Source organism: Pelophylax lessonae (genome assembly GCF_965119305.1).
Source record: "Pelophylax lessonae genome assembly, chromosome: 4".
Taxonomy (NCBI): Eukaryota; Metazoa; Chordata; class Amphibia; order Anura; family Ranidae; genus Pelophylax; species Pelophylax lessonae.
Genome location: NC_138771.1, coordinates 635,853,783 through 635,874,108, shown reverse-complemented (window position 1 = coordinate 635,874,108; position 20,326 = coordinate 635,853,783). Strand labels below are relative to the sequence as shown.

Sequence of the window (20,326 nt, the reverse complement as noted above, 5' to 3'; positions counted from 1 at the left end):
AACAGAGTGGATTGATGGATGGATGGATGGATGGATGGCTGGATGAGTGGCTGGATGGATGGATGGATGGATGGCTGGATGGATGGCTGGCTGGATGGATAGGCAGAAAATAACTGAAGGGTTGAAATTCTTACCTGGAGAAGATGCTGATCTGCGGCCCTTCCCATTGCTGTCTACCCATGTCAAGACCCAGATCCTTGGTCATGTGGTCTGCTGTAGAGGAAGACCAGATTTCATACAGGCTGATCCTCACATCTATCTGATTCACAGGCGGACTCACACCTATCTGATCCTTGGGGTTGCATTAACTCATGTTGCACATAAACATGAGTTGCATTAAGGCAAACCTTTTTTTGAATGGACTGCTAACAGACCGGAAAACAAACATGGACCCTTTTTTCTAGGCAATGCATTACTTTTCAGTACAGTGAGCTCTATGATGCATTGCTTTGCTTCGTGGTAACACTTTTGGTCACTCACAGGGCAGACTGGCAACTTTCGGCCCAGGGGGCAAGTACAAACCAGAGGCCCATGGTGCAGAGACTCTGCCCTACTCCCACTCTCCTTCTTCCCAGCCTCCTCCTGACCCTCACTCCAGCTGAAGCTCCACTCCAGGTACTCTCTACTCACTAGCTGATTCCGGGTTTCCGGTCTGCCAGCAGGGGGCTGTTGGTGGGAGCTGGGATGGCTTGGTTGGGGCTGGCAGGGGCTGAAGAGTCTCCAGTGGGGCATTAAACCGGCCTCTGCTCAGACACAGTTTACACCATCCAAGCTGGGGGGGGGGGGGGGTGGCCTGTGCTTTGTCCTGGTCTTCAACCCGTACTCAGCAGGTCAGCAGCAGGGACTTTTTACTTCTCTTTACCAGGAATCCTTTAGGCATGTCTGTGGCAGAAGCGGTGCAGCCTTTTTATGGGGAATTAGAGCGGCCCAGGGGGCAATTGCCCCCCCCCCGCCCCCTGGCCCAGTCCTCCACTGGTCACTCATAAGTACAGTATAAGGCTAAAACTTACCACCCCTAACAATAAAGCTGGCCATACATTATACAAATTTAAATTTCCTTTAGAATTAGCTTCAACTATGTAGTGCAAGGGCCTGCCTGATTGCATACAAACTGAAAGTGTTTAGGTTTGACCTCATATGGTTTTGGTAAATCTAAAGGAAAACTGAATAATGTATGGACAGCCTAAATCTGTCCCTTCACGTCTATACCTGTGTAGCACCCTCCTAGGTAAAATACAAGAAAGATATGTTCTAGGAGAATTGCTCAAGGGCACCGCATCCCAATTGTAATATAAAAGAGAGGGGGAAAGAAGCCTCCATAAGTAGGAGAGCTAGGGATTTTTAAGGTGCCAAATAACTCGGTCATAACATTGTCTATAAGAATATTAATTTTATTATTCAAAGATTTAAAATACATAGATAGACCACAATATTTAAAAAATGAAAATAAAAATGTTATAAATAAATATAAAAGTAAATAAAAAAATAAATAAACAGCCATCTTTTGTGAAACCTATATGATGGCGTGTCTAAAGTGCCAATATAGTGCAATAACATCAATAACATATATAAAAAGTGTCCAAATTATCCAATAATAATATTGTAAATATAATATAAAATAGTAACATGCAGAAAGCAACAATTCTCGGTGAATCCATGAAGATTGATATAATGTCACTATAAAATTATTCCAGAATATCCACAATATTTGAAATTAATCGGTGGTGTCATTTAAATAACAGTCCCGATCACCAGTGCTCAATCAAGAAATACATTGACAATCCGTGGGGATAAAACGGTTTGTCTGGTGTGTCTGTCAGCTCAAACATAGTAGCTCACGGGATTTCTGTCCAGAAAGGAAAAATGCCTGTGTAGATTTTTTTCCTAAGTTAATCACATAGATTTTTAGCGATATAATCGCAAAGTATGTTTCATCAGATGCAGTTTCTTTAGGGGATGTATACGGAAAAATATACAGAGAAATATAAGAATATAATTATTAAACCAGAAAATTTTCAATTTTCCCTTTTTTTTTCCTGGTGTAATAATTATTTTTTTATACTACTCTGTATATTTTTCTTATTTAGAAGTAGCACTAAATACATCCCCTGAAGAAACCGCATCTGGTGAAACATACTTTGCGATTATATCACTAATAATCTATTTGATTAACTTTGGAAAAAAATCTACACAGGCATTTTTCTTTTCTTTTTTTAAATATTGTGGTCTATCTATGTATTTTAAATCTTGAAATAATTTTAAAATAATTAAAATTTTTAATTTTTAAAATAAAAACAAAATAATAAAATGTATATTCTTTTAAACAATGTTATGACCTGAGTTATTTGGCACCTTAAAAATCCCTAGCTCTCCTACTTATGGAGGCTTCTTTCCCCCTCTCTTGTGTACCCTCCTAGGTAGGTGCTAAGATAAAAAAAAATAGTGTCACCCAATGTAAATCCATCGTCAATCACGTCGACCACCGCCGCATCTGAAAAATAGAAAAAAAAACGCTCCCGCCTCTTCACACGCCTCCAGCGTAATGAGCTGCTGGAGCTGTGACAGCTCTTTTATAGGAAAGGGGCTGGGACACCGCCCACTGGCGTCTCCGTCCCTTCTGACGTCAGTAATTTATTCACTGCACCTGAGCAGTGCATTATGGGGCGCTCGTGATGTCAGGTTCCTATAAAAGAGCTGTCACATCTCAAAAAGCTTTACGAGGCGTGTGAAGAGGCAGGAGCTTCTTTTCTTTTTCTATTTTTCGGCAGGCGACGTGATTGGCGATGGATTTACATCGGGGGACACAATTTTTTTATTTTTATTTTTAATAAAGGACTTACCAAAAGCCTGGCTTTTGTCTTTATTTTTTTTGCAAACTTTTTTTGGTGAATGGGTAGGGGTACGATGTACCCAATATCCATTATAGGGGGGGCGGATCTGGGGGCCCTTTTGTTAAAGGGGGCTTCCTGATTCCGATAAGCTCCCCACCCGCAGACCCTGACAAGTAGATGTAAACCTTCACCCAGTGAAATTAACAGCCTCAGATGATACACAGAAATGAAACAATTCTCCCTACATAAGTTTTACCTGTATATCTGCTGTCTTTAGCTTTCTATACTGTTTAGAAAGTACACGTCCTGTTAGAATTTTCTCTTCCTGATTCACCTGTGGGTGTAGATTCTTGCCTTACACTGTGAGACAGCTGATTGGAGGAAAGGCACACACCCCCTCCCCACATAGGCATAAAAAGGAAGAAACATGAAGAGCTGTGCTGTCAATAGACCAGCTGTCTGCTAATCTGTTTAAAGCACCCACCCCGACACAAAATTTAGCCTGGTTTTATCTCAGTTGATGGAGAACTTGTCAGAAGTTATCATGCTGATAACAGAAGAACGGAGCAGGAGAAAGACACGGGACTTAGGGCTTTGAAGAGGTCCAGTTTTATGAATGGGGTTTACATCCACCTTAAGTAAGTGATAGTTTGTGTTTTGATGGGCAAATTTAGTTGCCGCACTGTAGTCAGTGTGGCCGTATTTGGTCCGACAGGCAAAAGCATATTCTGCTCACTGATCAGTTGCAGATGAAGATCAGATCAAGCTGCAATCTGCTAGTCAGGTCTGCATAGCTTCCAACTGTCCCTGATTTCAAGGGACTGTCTCTGATTTTGAACAAAGTCCCTCTATCCCTCTTCCCTCCTCATCAGTCCCTCATTTTTGGTCTGATTTATATAATTGTATGTAAAATGCACTCTTTATCTATCTAAAAGTATTTATTTTTCAATGCTAAACCTTTAACCAATTTTTTAATTGCTGCATCTGTAAATTCCAAAAGCCAATATAAAGGAGTTTAACCAATCGTTTTTTGTATAATTCTCCTTTAAGGAGGGGGGGGGGGGGGCAGGGTGCATGTCCTATGCTACATACTTTACTTTTGCTAATAGGTGTCCCTCATTCCCATCTCAGAGAGTTGGGAGGTATGGGTCTGCTCAGTGTGTTCAGTTGCTGCCAGTCTGGTCTATAGCTTCCTCTGTATCCAGGAGACTTGAGAAGTTTCGGGATAGTAGGTATGAAGCTATGCAGATGACAGCATGAATATTTATACAACCCCAGCCAGTCTCAGAGAGGCAGCCTCTGATGGCATGCTGGGAGACTTTGTTTATTCAGGGAACACACTGAGCTCTTGGTCTTGTCCCAGATTGGAGAAGTCCAGCCGGAGGGGGGCACACTGCCCTCTCAGGCACAGGCTGCCATGTGGAGGGCTCAAGTGGGCAATATTGCTGGATCTTGGGGACTTTGTGCTCTAGCTACCCCTCTGGTGCCTTATAGTCAGCTGAGGGTCTGTTGAAGGGGACACTGGCTGATGTGCCTGAAGAGCTCTGTCCAGATACTGTCCACTAAAGAGAAGGGGCTTTACTCTACTTCTTCTGCTGCTACTATTGAAAGCAGAAAGGAAGACTGAGTCCTCAGCGTACATACTTTTCATTCTTGGAGTATCCCACCACTACCCTCATCCTTATCCAAGTTCTCCAAAAATAAAAACAACATCCTCTAGACTAGTTTTTGGAGAAACAGTGAATGAGCTTTTAATGTGCCTGGCTGTGGGGTTGAAATTGGGAAGACCTCTTATGGGAATAGTGCTACAGTGCCTTGCGAAAGTATTCGGCCCCCTTGAACTTTGCGACCTTTTGCCACATTTCAGGCTTCAAACATAAAGATATAAAACTGTAATTTTTTGTGAAGAATCAACAACAAGTGGGACACAATCATGAAGTGGAACGAAATATATTGGATATTTCAAACTTTTTTAACAAATAAAAAACGGAGAAATTGGGCGTGCAAAATTATTCAGCCCCCTTAAGTTAATACTTTGTAGCGCCACCTTTTGCTGCGATTACAGCTGTAAGTCGCTTGGGGTATGTCTCTATCAGTTTTGCACATCGAGAGACTGAAATTTTTGCCCATTCCTCCTTGCAAAACAGCTCAAGCTCAGTGAGGTTGGATGGAGAGCGTTTGTAAACAGCAGTTTTCAGTTCTTTCCACAGATTCTCGATTGGATTCAGGTCTGGACTTTGACTTGGCCATTCTAACACCTGGATATGTTTATTTGTGAACCATTCCATTGTAGATTTTGCTTTATGTTTTGGATCATTGTCTTGTTGGAAGACAAATCTCCGTCCCAGTCCCAGGTCTTTTGCAGACTCCATCAGGTTTTCTTCCAGAATGGTCCTGTATTTGGCTCCATCCATTTTCCCATCAATTTTAACCATCTTCCCTATCCCTGCTGAAGAAAAGCAGGCCCAAGCCATGATGCTGCCACCACCATGTTTGACAGTGGGGATGGTGTGTTCAGGGTGATGAGCTGTGTTGCTTTGACCCCAAACATAACGTTTTGCATTGTTGCCAAAATGTTAGATTTTGGTTTCATCTGACCAGAGCACCTTCTTCCACATGTTTGGTGTCTCCCAGGTGGCTTGTGGCAAACTTTAAACAACACTTTTTATGGATATCTTTAAGAAATGGCTTTCTTCTTGCCACTCTTCCATAAAGGCCAGATTTGTGCAGTATACAACTGATTGTTGTCCTATGGACAGAGTCTCCCACCTCAGCTGTAGATCTCTGCAGTTCATCCAGAGTGATCATGGGCCTCTTGGCTGCATCTCTGATCAGTCTTCTCCTTGTATGAGCTGAAAGTTTAGATTTGCAGTGGTCTGATACTCCTTCCATTTCAATATTATCGCTTGCACAGTGCTCCTTGGGATGTTTAAAGCTTGGGAAATCTTTTTGTATCCAAATCCGGCTTTAAACTTCTCCAGAACAGTATCTCGGACCTGCCTGGTGTGTTCCTTGTTCTTCATGATGCTCTCTGCGCTTTAAACGGACCTCTGAGACTATCACAGTGCAGGTGCATTTATACGGAGACTTGATTACACACAGGCGGATTCTATTTATCATCATTAGTCATTTAGGTCAACATTGGATCATTCAGAGATCCTCACTGAACTTCTGGAGAGAGTTTGCTGCACTGAAAGTAAAGGGGCTGAATAATTTTACACGCCCAATTTTTCAGTTTTTTATTTGTTAACAAAGTTTGAAATATCCAATAAATTTCATTCCACTTCATGATTGTGTCCCACTTGTTGTTGATTCTTCACAAAAAATTACAGTTTTATATCTTTAAGTTTGAAGCCTGAAATGTGGCAAAAGGTCGCAAAGTTCAAGGGGGCCGAATACTTTCGCAAGGCACTGTACGTTTGGCTTCTAACCACCAAAGCATGAGGGCATTTTATACCAAAAATGTGACCAAACCACCCTGCATCATAAAACATTCAGTCCCTGGTTCTTAAAGAGTATTCCCAGGCAAGGCCCAAAGTTATACTCAAACCTCCCTTTCTTCTTCTAGATCAGTGCTTCTCAACCTAATAGAGACCAGTGACTGGTAAATTCTCCCCAAACTTTCCATGCCCTGACATTTTAAGAAAAGTTTAGACTCCCACAATAAAAATATGGGAATGATAAATGTGCATTGAAAGTTTGGAAAGCCATAATGCTCTGGGTGGGGCTGGGTGTCACTGTTGGTGGGGGGGGGGGGGGTTGTGAAGGTTTTGGAGGGGGTTAGGGGACTCTGCAGAAGAGGAAGCTGGGGAGCAACTGTATGTGATTGTTTCTCTGGAGCTGGCTTTGCAGGGGAATTGTGGGAGACTGGAGAGCATTGCGGGGACTGGGGGGCAGTATAGGGAGTTGGAAGTTCTGCAGCAAGCTGGAGAGTATGCGGTGCCCTGTGGAAACTAGAGGGTCATTGGACTGACCGGTGAGAGGTTGGATGACACTATGGAAGCTAGGAGGCACTGTGGGAAGTTGAGGGGTCGGCAGCTAGCTGAAGTCCCAGTAGAAGGGAGGCAGTGGCCCAGCCATGGACCACGATCCAGTGGTTGAGAACCAGGCTTGTAAAACTCTTGTAGTGGCAGTTCCTGTGAGGTCAGTTTCTAATGATGAAGACTCTGTGTGAAAGGCTAATGGAAGTCAAGGTTGTACTGTACGAATCGGTTTACATGCCCACCAGTGCACAGGTGCTTTCAATGTCAACCCCCAGCTGCTAAAAAAAAGCCATCAACAGCCCTGTATTACAGTTCAATTAGATCCCACTGTTCAGAGCCTCAGGAATTAATTAAAATGATTTGTAAACGTTTTTTTTTTTTAAATAACAAACATGTTATACCTACCTGCTCTGTCCAAGGGTTTTGCACAGAGCAGCCCAATCCCCCTTTTCTGGGGTGCCCCAGCGTCGCTTCTGACTCCTCCGCTTCATCGGGAGCCCCCACAGAGAGCCGCTTTCCATGGGGGCACCTATGCGGGCACGCTCCCGAGTCCTGCTGCTACGTCCATTGACACAGACAACAGGACTCAGCCCCCCCCCCCCCGCTCTTGTGTCACTGGATTTGATTGACAGCAGCGGGAGCCAATGGCTCCTGCTGCCATCAATCTATCCAATGAGGACCCGAGTCAGCATCTGGTGCTGCTGGGCTCATGCTCATCACTGGAACGTTCGGGTACAGGTAAGAATAACGGGGGGTCTGGGGAGCAGCTGCAACCAAGAAGGTTTTTCACCTTAATGCATACAATGCATTGAGGTGAAAAATGTTGACACTTTACAACTCCTTCATCTATTAAAGTTGAGTATCTTCCTGCCATTCAGTTCCCCAGACTTACTGGATTTTGTCACCCACATATATCAAAATGGGTCCTATAAAGCTTTACAACACCACCATCTCTGTGTCTTCTTATTAGGAAGCAAAAAGAAGACACAGAGGTGTTGGAAAGTTTTATTGGACTCATTTTGATATATATGGTGTAAATATCAGCGCTGCTCTTACTTGCAAAATTATTCCTCCCTGTGGATAATACTGTGTATTTCTGATGCTAGGCGCGTGCCGAATATAACTAGGTGTAGCAATATGGAGCGGGTGTAGTAGGAGGAGACTTGGGTATATAAGCCGGATGCACAATGCTTATTCCAGCTTCAGATGACGCCCAGTGGGAGGGGCGAAACGCGTAAAGCAGGAATTTAGCATCTGACGTAATTTCCGGTGTTTGGAACGCACGCCGAGGTGGTGCTCTCCACACGGATTGAACAAGCACATTGCATTGTAATTCTATGTAAGTGGATTATTTGTTTTTACCTTTGAATAAAATACCATTTTACGCTATGGAGATCTCTCTTCAATTACATATATCCTAACTGGGGAGTTACCACTCTGAGGACCTTCTTTATAAAAGATCGGCACACCATATGAAAACGATAAGTAAAGGTCCTTAACGTTGAGTCGCAACTTATGTTTCCCCATCTGTTTGGTGAGTGGGGACACAGGAGGGGAGCACTGAGTGACAACAACCTGATTTGCAGCACTGGCACTTTATTCATCTATTATCACAAGGACTATTTTATGAATTTATTGATTATCACAAGGATTATTTTGCTTATTTATTACTACTATTATTCATTTTTGATGAATTATGCACATGCATTGATATTTATGTATTGTTAAATTTTGCACTTGGCACTTTATATTTATCACTTAGAAGAACTTTTCATTATTTATTAATTTATTTATTTATGTATTTATATCTAGAGCAGCGCTGATACACATATTGCTCAATTTGATTTATGTAGGTAAAATAAAATTGTAAGAGTCTGGGGAAGTGAGTAGCAGGAAGATACTCACCTTTGATAGGTCATTTATTCCTGAGGTGCTGGACAGTTGGATCTCATTGCACTGTACGAATGTGAAGAGGAACAGAGAGTGGGGGTTCGGTGCTACGTAGTCCAGCAAGCAGGGCTGTCAAGGTTGGGTTGCAGCCCAAACAGAAGGTTAGGAGCTTAATATTTCTGGCAGATCGACAGGTTTTTTTTTTTTTTACTTGCAATGTGAATGTATTGCAGAGAAGTATTTTTTTTTTTTTTTTGGGGGGGGGGGGGGGTTTGCCCTGACATTCACTTTCATGCAGAAACTGATTCAGGTAGACCTCACCCAATACCCACAGGTACCCAGCTTGGTTCAAATAAAATAAAATCTATAACAGTATTGGTAGAAATATAATATAAAGGAAGAAATCTACCCTCCTATATTTTAGGGTCTGTTTAATACATAGGGTTGTATTTATAAAATATTTGCATGTAAATTTGATCCATATGAATGTGGAAAATTCAAATGTCCTCAGGCTTTAATCTCTGCAGATCGAATGTGTGAATGAATAAAATACTCCATTATGGCCACTAGGTGGAGCTAAGGAACATACTTATTTCTCATCGTTGACAGCGCTATCTATTGGCCATATCGCAATGTTTTCCCCATTCACACATTTAATCTGCAGGGAATGTAGCAGGAGAACATTGGATTTTGACTCATTAACACAGAAGGAATTTGCATGCTGTTTGGATGGATGAACAGCTAAGCAGATTATTTAAAAAAAAATCCTCTTAGTATGCAATCGTTATTTGTATGCTTGCAGTTGTCTCACTTACTATTTATTGAAGCAGGATACGACTATTTATAATTTATATTTAAGCGCGAGGTGAGAGTTTTATTTGTGGGCTTTGGCATTTGGCAGTTTTCTTTATTTCATTTTTTATTATATTTACAGTGCAATTTCTCATTTACTTTTTTTGATTGTGTGCAACGGGGGTCTGCAAATGTTCTAGTAGGAGGACGACGTTATATATTTTACAAAAATTCATGGCCAAAAAAAATGTGTTTTATAAATGAATGAATAAAATTCAGAGGAACAGAGAAAGAACTTCAGTAGAACAAAGCAAAGAAATACCAGATAAACTTGAGCTATTAATAAAAGTGGAACAAAAATAAATTCAGGTCTGCACCTCTCTAATCAGAGTCCTCTTCAGTCCCCTTTACATTAGTGTTCCCATCAGAGTCCCCTTTTAGGTAAGTGCAGTCTGTACTCCCCTCTGTAGGAGGTGCTTATAGGTGGAGCAGCAATACAGAAGGAAAGAAAGTCATCTTGGGTGAGGGCAGTGCTTATTTAAGGCACACCCACCTGACTTTGCGTGCATTCTGCGAGTGGTTAGCGTAGGGACAGTTTTCCCATATGGCAGGAACAGTATCTAGTGTTAAGGAGAGGTTCTGGAGGAGCAGGGACCTGTGATTTCTGCGACGCTCCAGCTCACACTCCCTTCCATTAGTGTTCTCATTAGAGTCAGTCCCCCCTTACATCAGAGTTCCCCTTACATCAGAGTCCCCCCTTACATCAGGGTCCCCGCCAGCATCCTCCTTCCTGTACATTAGAGTTTCCCTTACATTAGGGGCCCTCCTTACCTCAGGGTCCCCACCAGAGTTCCCCCTTATATCAAATTCTCCCTTACACCAGGGTCCCTATCAGAGTCCTACCTTTCATCAGAGTCCCTATCAGGTCCCCCCTTACATCATAGTCCCCATCAGAGTCCCACTTACATTAGGGTCCCCTTCAGAGTCCCCTCTTGCATCAGGGTCTTTATCAGAATCCCCCCTTACATCAGGGTCCTTATCAGAGTTCCCCCTTTCATCAGAGCTCCCCTTACATCAGGGTCCCCATCAGAGCCTTCCCTTACATCTGGATCCCCATTAGAGTGCCCCCTTACATTAAAGTCCCCATCTAATCCCCCCCTTACATCATGGTCTTTATCAGAATCCCCCCTTTTATCAGGGTCCTTATCAGAGTTCCCCCTTACATTAGAGCTCTCCTTACATCAGGGTCCCCATCAGTGCCTCCCCTTACATCTGGATCCCCATTAGAGTGCCCCGTTACATTAGAGTGCCCATCTAAGTCCCCCTCTTACATCATGGTCTTTATCAGAATCCCCCCTTACATCAGGGTCCTTATCAGAGTTCCCCCTTACATCAGAGCTCCCCTTACATCAGGGTCCCCATCAGAGCCTCCCCTTTCATATGGATCCTCATTAGAGTGCCCCCTTACATTAGAGTGCCCATCTAAGTCCCCCTCTTACATCATGGTCTTTATCAGAATCCCCCCTTACATCAGGGTCCTTATCAGAGTTCCCCCTTACATCAGAGCTCCCCTTACATCAGGGTCCCCATCAGAGCCTCCCCTTTCATATGGATCCTCATTAGAGTGCCCCCTTACATTAGAGTCCCCATCTAGGTCCCCCCTTACATCAGGGTCCCCCCCCATAAATCACGGTCCCCTTCAGAGTTCCCCCTTGCATTCAGATCCCTATCCAAATCTCCCCCCTACCTTACGTCAGTGTCTCCCATCGGAGTACTCCCATATATTAGGGTCCTGCACTAGACACTGCATCTGGGCCAGATAAACTCTTGTAGCAGGCCACAGGTGGCCAGTGGGCCACAGTTTGGAGACCCCTGACGTACAACAGAGATATGAGCAGTGCTTCATTGTTGTCCCTAGTTATAATGTTTCTATTCTGGAAGCAGGCTATGTATTATGATTCAAGCAATTCAATGTAAATTCAGAATTTTTCTGTTAACGGTCTACCGGTACAAGAAGTGCAAATCTCCCCAATGAGGGAACAGGCAGCAATAATTACATTTGGCAGAGGTTCTGACTCTCATTCACTTAAAAATAAAGTTTCTCCTGGAGTTTGGACTCTACATACAATAAATGTCCAACGTCAACACCCCTCCCCCTCCTTAATGCAGGAAATGCTTTTATAGGGGGTTAATCCTTTCCCATGTTCAAATCTAAGCTGGTGTTATGACCCCTGCCCCAGATTTCCTGTTTCAGGGTGGCTCCTTTCTCCTGCAGCATCCTATAGTGTCACCCTTGCATGCAGGGACTAGAGTTGTGTCTCCCTACATTGGGTGCATCAATAGAAACCCACAGCCCCATAGCCTAGGATGGCAAGGCACTCTCCTGCTCCTCTCTCCCCTTCCCCCCTCTGTTCATCTAAATAACAGACTGGCTGCAGACTGCGCTGTCCACTGTTAACTCTTTCTGTTTGAAAGTTGTTAACTGCAAGTGCAGGGGGTAAGAACAATAAATAGTTCACTGGGGGATATTTATTTTATTTTGCTCAATGTGTTAAGCTAAAAAATGATTTAATACTACTTTCATCTATGATCCTGCAGGTTTCTCTCCATTGGCTCCGATTGTGAAGCTCCTCTTATCGCCGGTCTCACCAGTTTTGTTGCCGCCCCCCTTTTGCTCACATCATCATGTACAATGAAGGACCAGGGGCTCTGCTGATCATGCATTGTATGTGATGATGTAAGAGTCCACACCCACGTTCTGGGGAAGGAGCAAAGAAGACCAGGCTGACAGTTGTCACAGTCCAGGATCATGCATTAACCACTTTACCACCGGAGGATTTTGCTGTCTTACGTCTGGGCCACTTTTTGAGATTCGGCGCTGTGCGAATTTAACTGACAATTGCGCGGTCGTGCGGCGACGTACCCAAACAAAATTTACGTCCTTTTTTTCCCACAAACAGAGCTTTCTTTTGGTGGTATTTGATCACCTCTGTGATTTTTACTTTTTGCGCTATAAATAAAAAAATAGCGTTAATTTTGAAAAAATAACAATATTTTTCACATTTTTTTTATATGAAATTCCCCCCAAAAAAATGTAAAAATCAAATTTTTTTAAAATTTTTGGCCAATTTGTTTTCTGCTACCTATGTTTGGTAAAAAAAATCACAATAAGCGCATTTTGATTGGTTTGCGCAAAAGTTATCGCGTTTACTAACTAAGGGAAAGATTTATGTTGTTTTTGTTGTTTTTTTTTTTAAAGCATAATGGCGGTGATCTGCAATTTTTTTTTTTTTGCGGGACTGCGACATTGCGGCGGACAGATCGGACCCTTGACTGACATTTTTGACACTTTTGGGGGTACCAGTGACATTACTACAGTAATCAGTGCTATACATATGCACTGTTACTGTAAAAATGACACTGGCAGGGAAGGGGTTAATTCAGCTAAGCTGAACCCTGCAATCTGTCACTGTCTGTCACTTAGGAGATCCACCCACTTTGTTTACACAAGCGGGCGGATCCCCAAACTCGATTCCCCGACGATCGGGGAAGAGCAGCGGCGATCGCCACTGCTCCTCCCCTGGCCCGACTCCCGCTGTGGCTGAATACAGCGGGAGCGAGCCTCCGGCGGCGCGCATGCGCCGCCCACAAGGGGAGGAGTCCAGCGACGTAGGTCTACGAGGGAACGAGCCACTGTGCCGCAGTAGAGCTCGAGTGAGCGGTCGGCAAGTGGTTAAGCTATGTAATCCTCTGTAATACAACCAAACGTGCATTACTAAAATTTCTTTAAATTTTACGATTTTGAATCAATTTGATTTTGCCTACAAAATTTGGAAATCTGAGGACTGTTTAGATCTGCACATGTATAGGCACCATTAGAAGTGCAAAGGTAAGCCCCAAGAAGATCACTGCATGTAGCAAATAACTTTTATCAGCACAGGGTCCCCGCCGCTAGTGGTCGTTGTGGCATAGAAACATAGAAACATAGAAACATAGAATGTGTCGGCACATAAGAACCATTTGGCCCATCTAGTCTGCCCAATATATCTGAATCCTAGGAATAGTCCCTGGCCCTATCTTATATGAAGGATAGCCTTATGCCTATCCCATGCATGCTTAAACTCCTTCACTGTATTTGCAGCTGCCACTTCTGCAGGAAGGTTATTCCATGCATCCACTACTCTCTCAGTAAAGTAATACTTCCTCATATTACTTTTAAACCTTTGCCCCTCTAATTTAAAACTGTGTCCTCTTGTGGTAGTTTTTCTTCTTTTAAATATGCTCTCCTCCTTTACCGAGTTGATTCCCTTTATGTATTTAAAAGTTTCTATCATATCCCCTCTGTCTCTTCTTTCCTCCAAGCTATACATGTTAAGGTCCTTTAACCTTTCCTGGTAAGTTTTTTCCTGCAATCCATGTACTAGTTTAGTAGCTCTTCTCTGAACTCTCTCTAGAGTATCTATATCCTTCTGGAGATATGGCCTCCAGTACTGCGCACAATACTCCAAGTGAGGTCTCACCAGTGTTCTGTACAGCGGCATAAGCACTTCTCTCTTTCTACTGCTTATACCTCTCCCTATACATCCAAGCATTCTGCTGGCATTTCGTGCTGCTCTATTACATTGTCTTCCCACCTTTAAGTCTTCTGAAATAATTACTCCTAAATCCCTTTCCTCAGATACTGATGTCAGGACTGTGTCAAATATTCTATATTCTGTCCTTGGGTTTTTACGCCCCAGGTGCATTATCTTGCACTTATCCACATTAAATTTCAGTTGCCAGAGTTCTGACCATTCTTCTAGTTTTCCTAAATCCTTTTCCATTTGGCGTTTCCCTCCAGGAACATCAACCCTGTTACATATCTTTGTGTCATCAGCAAAAAGACAAACCTTACCATCGAGGCCTTTTGCAATATCACTTAAGAAGATATTAAACAAAATTGGTCCCAGTACAAATCCCTGAGGTACCCCACTGGTAACATGACCTTGTTCTGAATGTTCTCCATTGACTACAACCCTCTGTTGTCTGTCACTCAGCCACTGCCTAATCCACTCAACAATATGGGAGTCCATGCTCAATGACTGCAGTTTATTGATAAGTTTTCTATGTGGGACAGTGTCAAAAGCCTTACTAAAATCTAGATATGCAATGTCTACTGCACCTCCACCGTCTATTATTTTAGTCACTCAGTCAAAAAAATCTATAAGATTTGTTTGACATGATCTCCCTGAAGTAAACCCATGTTGTTTTTCATCTTGCAATCTTTGGGATTTAAGATGTTCCACAATCCTATACTTTAATAGGGTTTCCATTAATTTGCCTACTATTGATGTCAGACTCACTGGTCTATAGTTGCTCTATTCCTCCCTACTACCTTTCTTGTGAATGGGCACGACATTTGCCAATTTCCAATCTTCCGGGACGACTCCTGTTACTAATGATTGGTTAAATAAGTCTGTTAATGTGGCATTTTTCAGCTCAGTTATCCTGCTCAAACGCCCAGAGCAGGGGTCTCCAAACATTTTGAGCAAAGGGCCAGTTTACTGTCCTTCAGACTTTAGGGGGGCAACACAACAGAGTGTGCCTTTGTAACTAAAAAAAGCCAGTGTACTAAAAAGACTAGAAAAACTTAATGTGAACAAAACGCCATTGATGCCCATGTAGGGTGAAGTGAACCCCTCTTATTAACCTTTCAAAAAATACAGTATACAGCCATAGTTTGCGACCTTCAAACACACATGAACAAGTTGGACCTCACTTTTGGACATCAAGCACATATCCAAGCAATCTCTTTTGTCAAAATTTAGCATACATTGTTGACAATTTTGTTCTGCCCACATTGTGGAGAAGGTCCTTTTCTGTTCCATCATGACTTGTGTCCCTGTGTACAAAGCTGACTCCATAAAGACATTGGTGCATGAGTTTGGTGTGGAGGAAGTTTAATGGCCTGCACAGAGCCCTGACTTCAACCCTACTGAACACCTGTAAAATGAATTGAAATACGGATGACAAGTCAGGTCTTCTCATTCAACATCAGTTCCTGACCTGGCTAATGGACAAAAATTCTCTCCAAAATCTTGTGGAAAGCCTTCCTAAAAGTGTGGAGGCAACTATAGCTGCAAAGGGTGGCCTGACTCAATATTAACCACTTGCCGACCAGCCACCATACTTATACTGTGGCAGGTTGGCTCTGTCCTGCAAAACTACAAACCTGTACGTCGCTTCGTGGGACAGGGGGTGCGATGTCCACTGGGCACCCGTGATCGCTCCCCGTGGAGACAGAACGGCAGTCTACCGATGTGAACATGGCAGACCGCTGTTCTGTCAGTGATGAACACAGGGGTCCTGTGTTCCTCCCATTTAGGAACACAGGTCTCATGTGTTCATCCAGTAAGCTCATCCCCCCACACAGTTAGAAAACACCTCCTAGGGACACATTTAACACTTTGATCGCCCCTGGTATTAACCCCTTCCCTGCCAGTGTCAATATTGCAGTAACAGTGCATATTTTTAGCACTGATTACTGTAGAAATGTCACTGGTCCCCCCAAAAGTGTCAAAAATCTCAGTTAGGTGTCCGATCTGTCCACCACAGTGTTGCAGTCCTGTTAAAAATTGCAGATCGCCGGCATTACTAGTAAATAAATAAATAAATAAAAATGACCTAAATTTTCCCCTAGTTTGTAGATGCGATAACTTTTGCGCAAACCAATCAATATACACTTATTGGGATTTTTTTTTACCAAAAGTATGTAGCAGAATACAAATTGGCCTAAAGAATGAAAAAAATTGAATTTCGACATTTTTTTCATTGGGAATCTTTTATAGCAGAATGTAAAAAATGCTGTTTTTTTTTTTGTTTTTTTTCACAATTGTCGCTATTTTTTTGTTTATAGCGCAAAAATTAAAAATCGCACAGGTGATCAAATAGCACAAAAAAAAGCTCTATTTGTGGGAAAAAAGGACATTCATTTTATTTGGGTACAGCGTTGCATAACCGCGCAATTGTTAGTTAAAGTAATGCAGTGCCCTATTGCAAAATATGGCCTGGTCATTAAGAGGGTAAAACCTTCCGGTCCAGAAGTGGTTATTGTCCATTGTTTTGGAATGTCCAACAAGGTGTGATGGTCTGGTATCCGTATATCCTAATTGTCGGGCGTGCAATGCTGACCCTACTGGTTTCAATACTCACTGACAAGGACCTTTTATGCAGATCAGGAAAATCAGAGAGAATTCAGAAATTCTTATCTGCCTAATTCAAGGTCAGTAAATCAAAGTATCAAAGCCAGGGAATCAGAATGACGTCCAGGTCAGCAGGCAGCCTACATTCTCTTCCTTTAAAAGGGCCGCCCTGGTCTTGAAGGGGGTCACTTCAGAAAAAAATACTTCAGTTACAGATGGAGTCCTTCGGAAGAAGGTACACTATTTCTTGTGGCAAGACCCCCCTGCTGTAATTCCTGGCTGTGCTCTCGATTTGGCCGTTTCCACCCACCTTGTAGAGTTCCTTGTTGCACACAGCCCTGGCCAAAAGTTTTGAAAATGCCACAAATATTAATTTTCACAGTCTGCTGCTTCAGTGTTTTTAGATCTTTTTATCAGATGTTACTATGGTATACTGAAGTATAATTACATCACCTGCCTGGAACCGGAGGTTGCTGTTATATCTTCATGCTTGGTGCCTTGATGGGACATCTCAGATAATTTGGGAGTGCTTTAGTGACTTTCTTGTTTTTATCTATTATTGTAACAACCTATCCAACTTTGAATTAACACCTTTGGGTTTCCTACTGGGTTCCCTATATTTGGGAGGATTATCTGACGACAGTTGAAGCTTACCCTGATTGGGTGTGCTCTCCCTACAATCTATTGTCTCCGCAGGTGCTGGCTCTCTTCTTTATATCAACTCTAGGATTCCTACTTGTGTTCAACTGATCATGATATAGGCATATGTTACACATGCTTTACAGCTCCTGAAGAAGCAGGAAAGCGAAACATGTCAAGCAAAAAACATTGTTACTGGCTGACACAGTTTATGTATAAGCATATGTGTATTGGATAAAACTGCTTTTAAATGCTTTAGTGGGGAGCAATTGTATACCCCATATCTTTTTTTAAAAATTTTTTTGCTAATCTCTGTGTGTTGGCACTATTAAAATCCCATTATTATGCTTGTTCAAAAATTATATAATTACAAGCATTTCATAAGTGTCAAAGACTTTAATTAAATACTATTACATGAAGTTTATACAAAGAGACAGTACTTGCAGTGTTGACCCTTCTTTTTCAAGACCTCTGCAATTTGCCCTGGCATGCTGTCAATCAACTTCTGGGCCACACCCTGAATGATGGCCGCCCATTCTTGTATAATCAATGCTTGGAGTTCAGATTTTGTCTGGGGAGTTTCCTGACCATGGACCCAAAATTTAGATGTTTTGTTCCGCAAGCAACTTAGTTATCACTTTTGCCTTATGGCAATGTGCTCCATCATGCTGGAAAAGGCAATGTTCCTAACCAAACTGTTCTTGGATGGTTGGGAGAAGTTGCTCTCGGGGGATGTTTTTGTACCATTCTTTATTCATGGCTGTGTTCAAAATTGTGAGTGAGCTCCACTCCCTTGGCTGAGAAGCATCCCCAAGCATGAATGGTCTCAGGATGCTTTACTGTTGACCTGACACAGGACTGATGGTAGCGCTCTCCTTTTCTTCTCCGGACCAGGATTTTTCAGAGAAAATTACTTTACCCCAGTCCTCAGCAATCCAATGTCTGTACCTTTTGCAGAAAAGCAATCTGTCCCTGTTTTTTTTCCTGGAGAGAAGTGGCTTCCTTGCTGCCCTTCTTGACACCAGGCCAACCTCCGAAAGACTTCTCTTCACTGTGCGTGCCAATAAACTCACACCTGCCGGCTGCCATTCCTGACCAAGCTCTGCACTGGTGGTGTCCCGATCAACTGTAGGAGACGGTCCTGGCGCTTGCTGGACTTTCTTGGGCACCCTGAAGCCTTCTTCACAAATGCAGTGGAAATGTTTTTCATGGCAAAGAGGGACTTTGTAATTAATTGCAACTTATCTGATCACTCTTCATAATATTCTGGAGTAAATTGACATAAAAACTGAGGCAGAAGACATTGTGAAAATTATTATTTGTGTCATTCCTAAAATTTTTGGCCACGGCTGTACATAAACACTACAAATACAACCAGGCAAAGTCATAACGGTCACATTATGTGTTTGGACATGAGGACGCGAGTCCAGAGAGCTCACAGCCATAACATATTGTTTGGAAGTTTATGTCCCCAGCTGCTGCCCACAGTACAAGTGTCAGTTTTAGGCAAACTGATCCTTTAATCTACAAGCCAACAGCTCACTAAACCTCTAACCAGAATCGTAGGTTAAAACACAGACAGGCAGACAGACAGACATGTATTAGGTAAACAGTAGACTTACAGCACAGGAGAGGAAGTAGAAACCAAATTGGAGGCTGGCCGCCCATCTTTAGACTATCAGCTCCTGAGACCGTCTCTTTCCAAAGGGCCAGCAGCACAGAGAGCCTAGTAAGCTTGGAGATATTTAAAGATGGGATGTGTTATTTCCGTATGGAAGACAGTATCATCTTCAGAGGTTGCCCTCCAAGAGCTTGTCCCCACTGGCAAGGATCACATGCAGCTGTCACCAATTATTGACCTTCTCATGGTTTCATGTTTAAGCAAATTGCCCACAGATCCTATAGAATCCCAGAGAAACAGTAGACAATGCCCAGCGCTTCAGGAGATGATCACAGCTATGCTGCTACTTAACAGAAAGAAATATAAAAAAGGGAATTTATATTGCAAAACCAAAACAAATTCCAGTAGCGCAGGGATGGTGGCTACCTCTTACCACCATTGAAACGTGTAAATGGACAACAATAGGTGATATATGCTTCCTCACATACACACTTTTAAAATTGCTCCCAAATAAACACATATAAATAAAATAGACCTATATAAAAAATGTCCACATTTAAAACACTATAAAGTCCATGAGTGAAAGCAATCCTGGGATGTAAATGTTGTGAAGAGGAGTACTGGGTCACCACTTGCCACCACCGTGTCCAGGGGAACAGAAAAATTGCACACTCACCGAAACTAGATGCTTAAACACTCTCGTGGTTAAGCAAACAGGCTTATAGGGGGATAGGATATTCCAACTGGACTCCTCCTGGACCTCCTTAGTGTACTATACAATTCACCAGCACTCCCGCACATGTAGGAGAAAGAGCACACTCCACTAGTGCAATAACGTTTTTTAACTTTAATCCCATTCACTTAATGCATTACACTCACGTTTTTGTTGCTTAAAATCACAGATCACTGATAAGAGAGGGGGTGATGACCGTTCCGGTTTGTATCCAGGCTCCACGCCGTGGACAATAGACCATCCGGGTGAAGCACCGCTCCTCGTGTAGTGGTTGTTGTTGAGGCCGTCAGGTCACGCCCCGACGCGTTTCGTCACTTTCGACTTCGTCACCGGTCACTATGGTCATCACATTTACCCGGACTGTGTCATTATCAGGAGGTCTAATCAAGCTGACATGCGGCATTACATCACTACCATTGGATCATCTGGAAAGCCTCTTAAACTACCTGATCCACACTACTACTGGTGATGCCACAAGCCGTTGAATCTTGTTTCTACGTCAGCATGGAACATAGCTATGTTGCTCAGTTTGGCTGTGTTAGTTCCACAGGAAGTTGTCCTTCAACTGGAAGATGTTGTTGAGGGGACATACCTGCCTGTGCTGTTTGCTACTGGATTGTGCTCCTGATACCAGCAGTAGCAGGAAGTGCCCTAAA

General features: G+C 42.8%; 1 protein-coding gene across 2 annotated transcripts in view; it reads right to left on the bottom strand.

The window, feature by feature from the left end:
- LOC309552379 (acetylcholine receptor subunit epsilon-like) overlaps positions 1–19,097 on the bottom strand; it is a 66,150-nt gene extending 47,053 nt beyond the window's left edge. Inside the window, exon 1 of one of the 2 annotated variants that reach the window (XM_082253323.1) lies at positions 18,939–19,097. In XM_082253323.1, coding sequence (XP_082109449.1) covers positions 18,939–18,984 — 46 coding nt within the window. In that variant the 5' untranslated portion in view covers positions 18,985–19,097. The remainder of the gene's footprint in view (positions 1–18,938) is intronic. The other variant, XM_082253322.1, reaches the window with a different exon arrangement.
- Between the last annotated feature and the right edge of the window lie 1,229 nt (positions 19,098–20,326).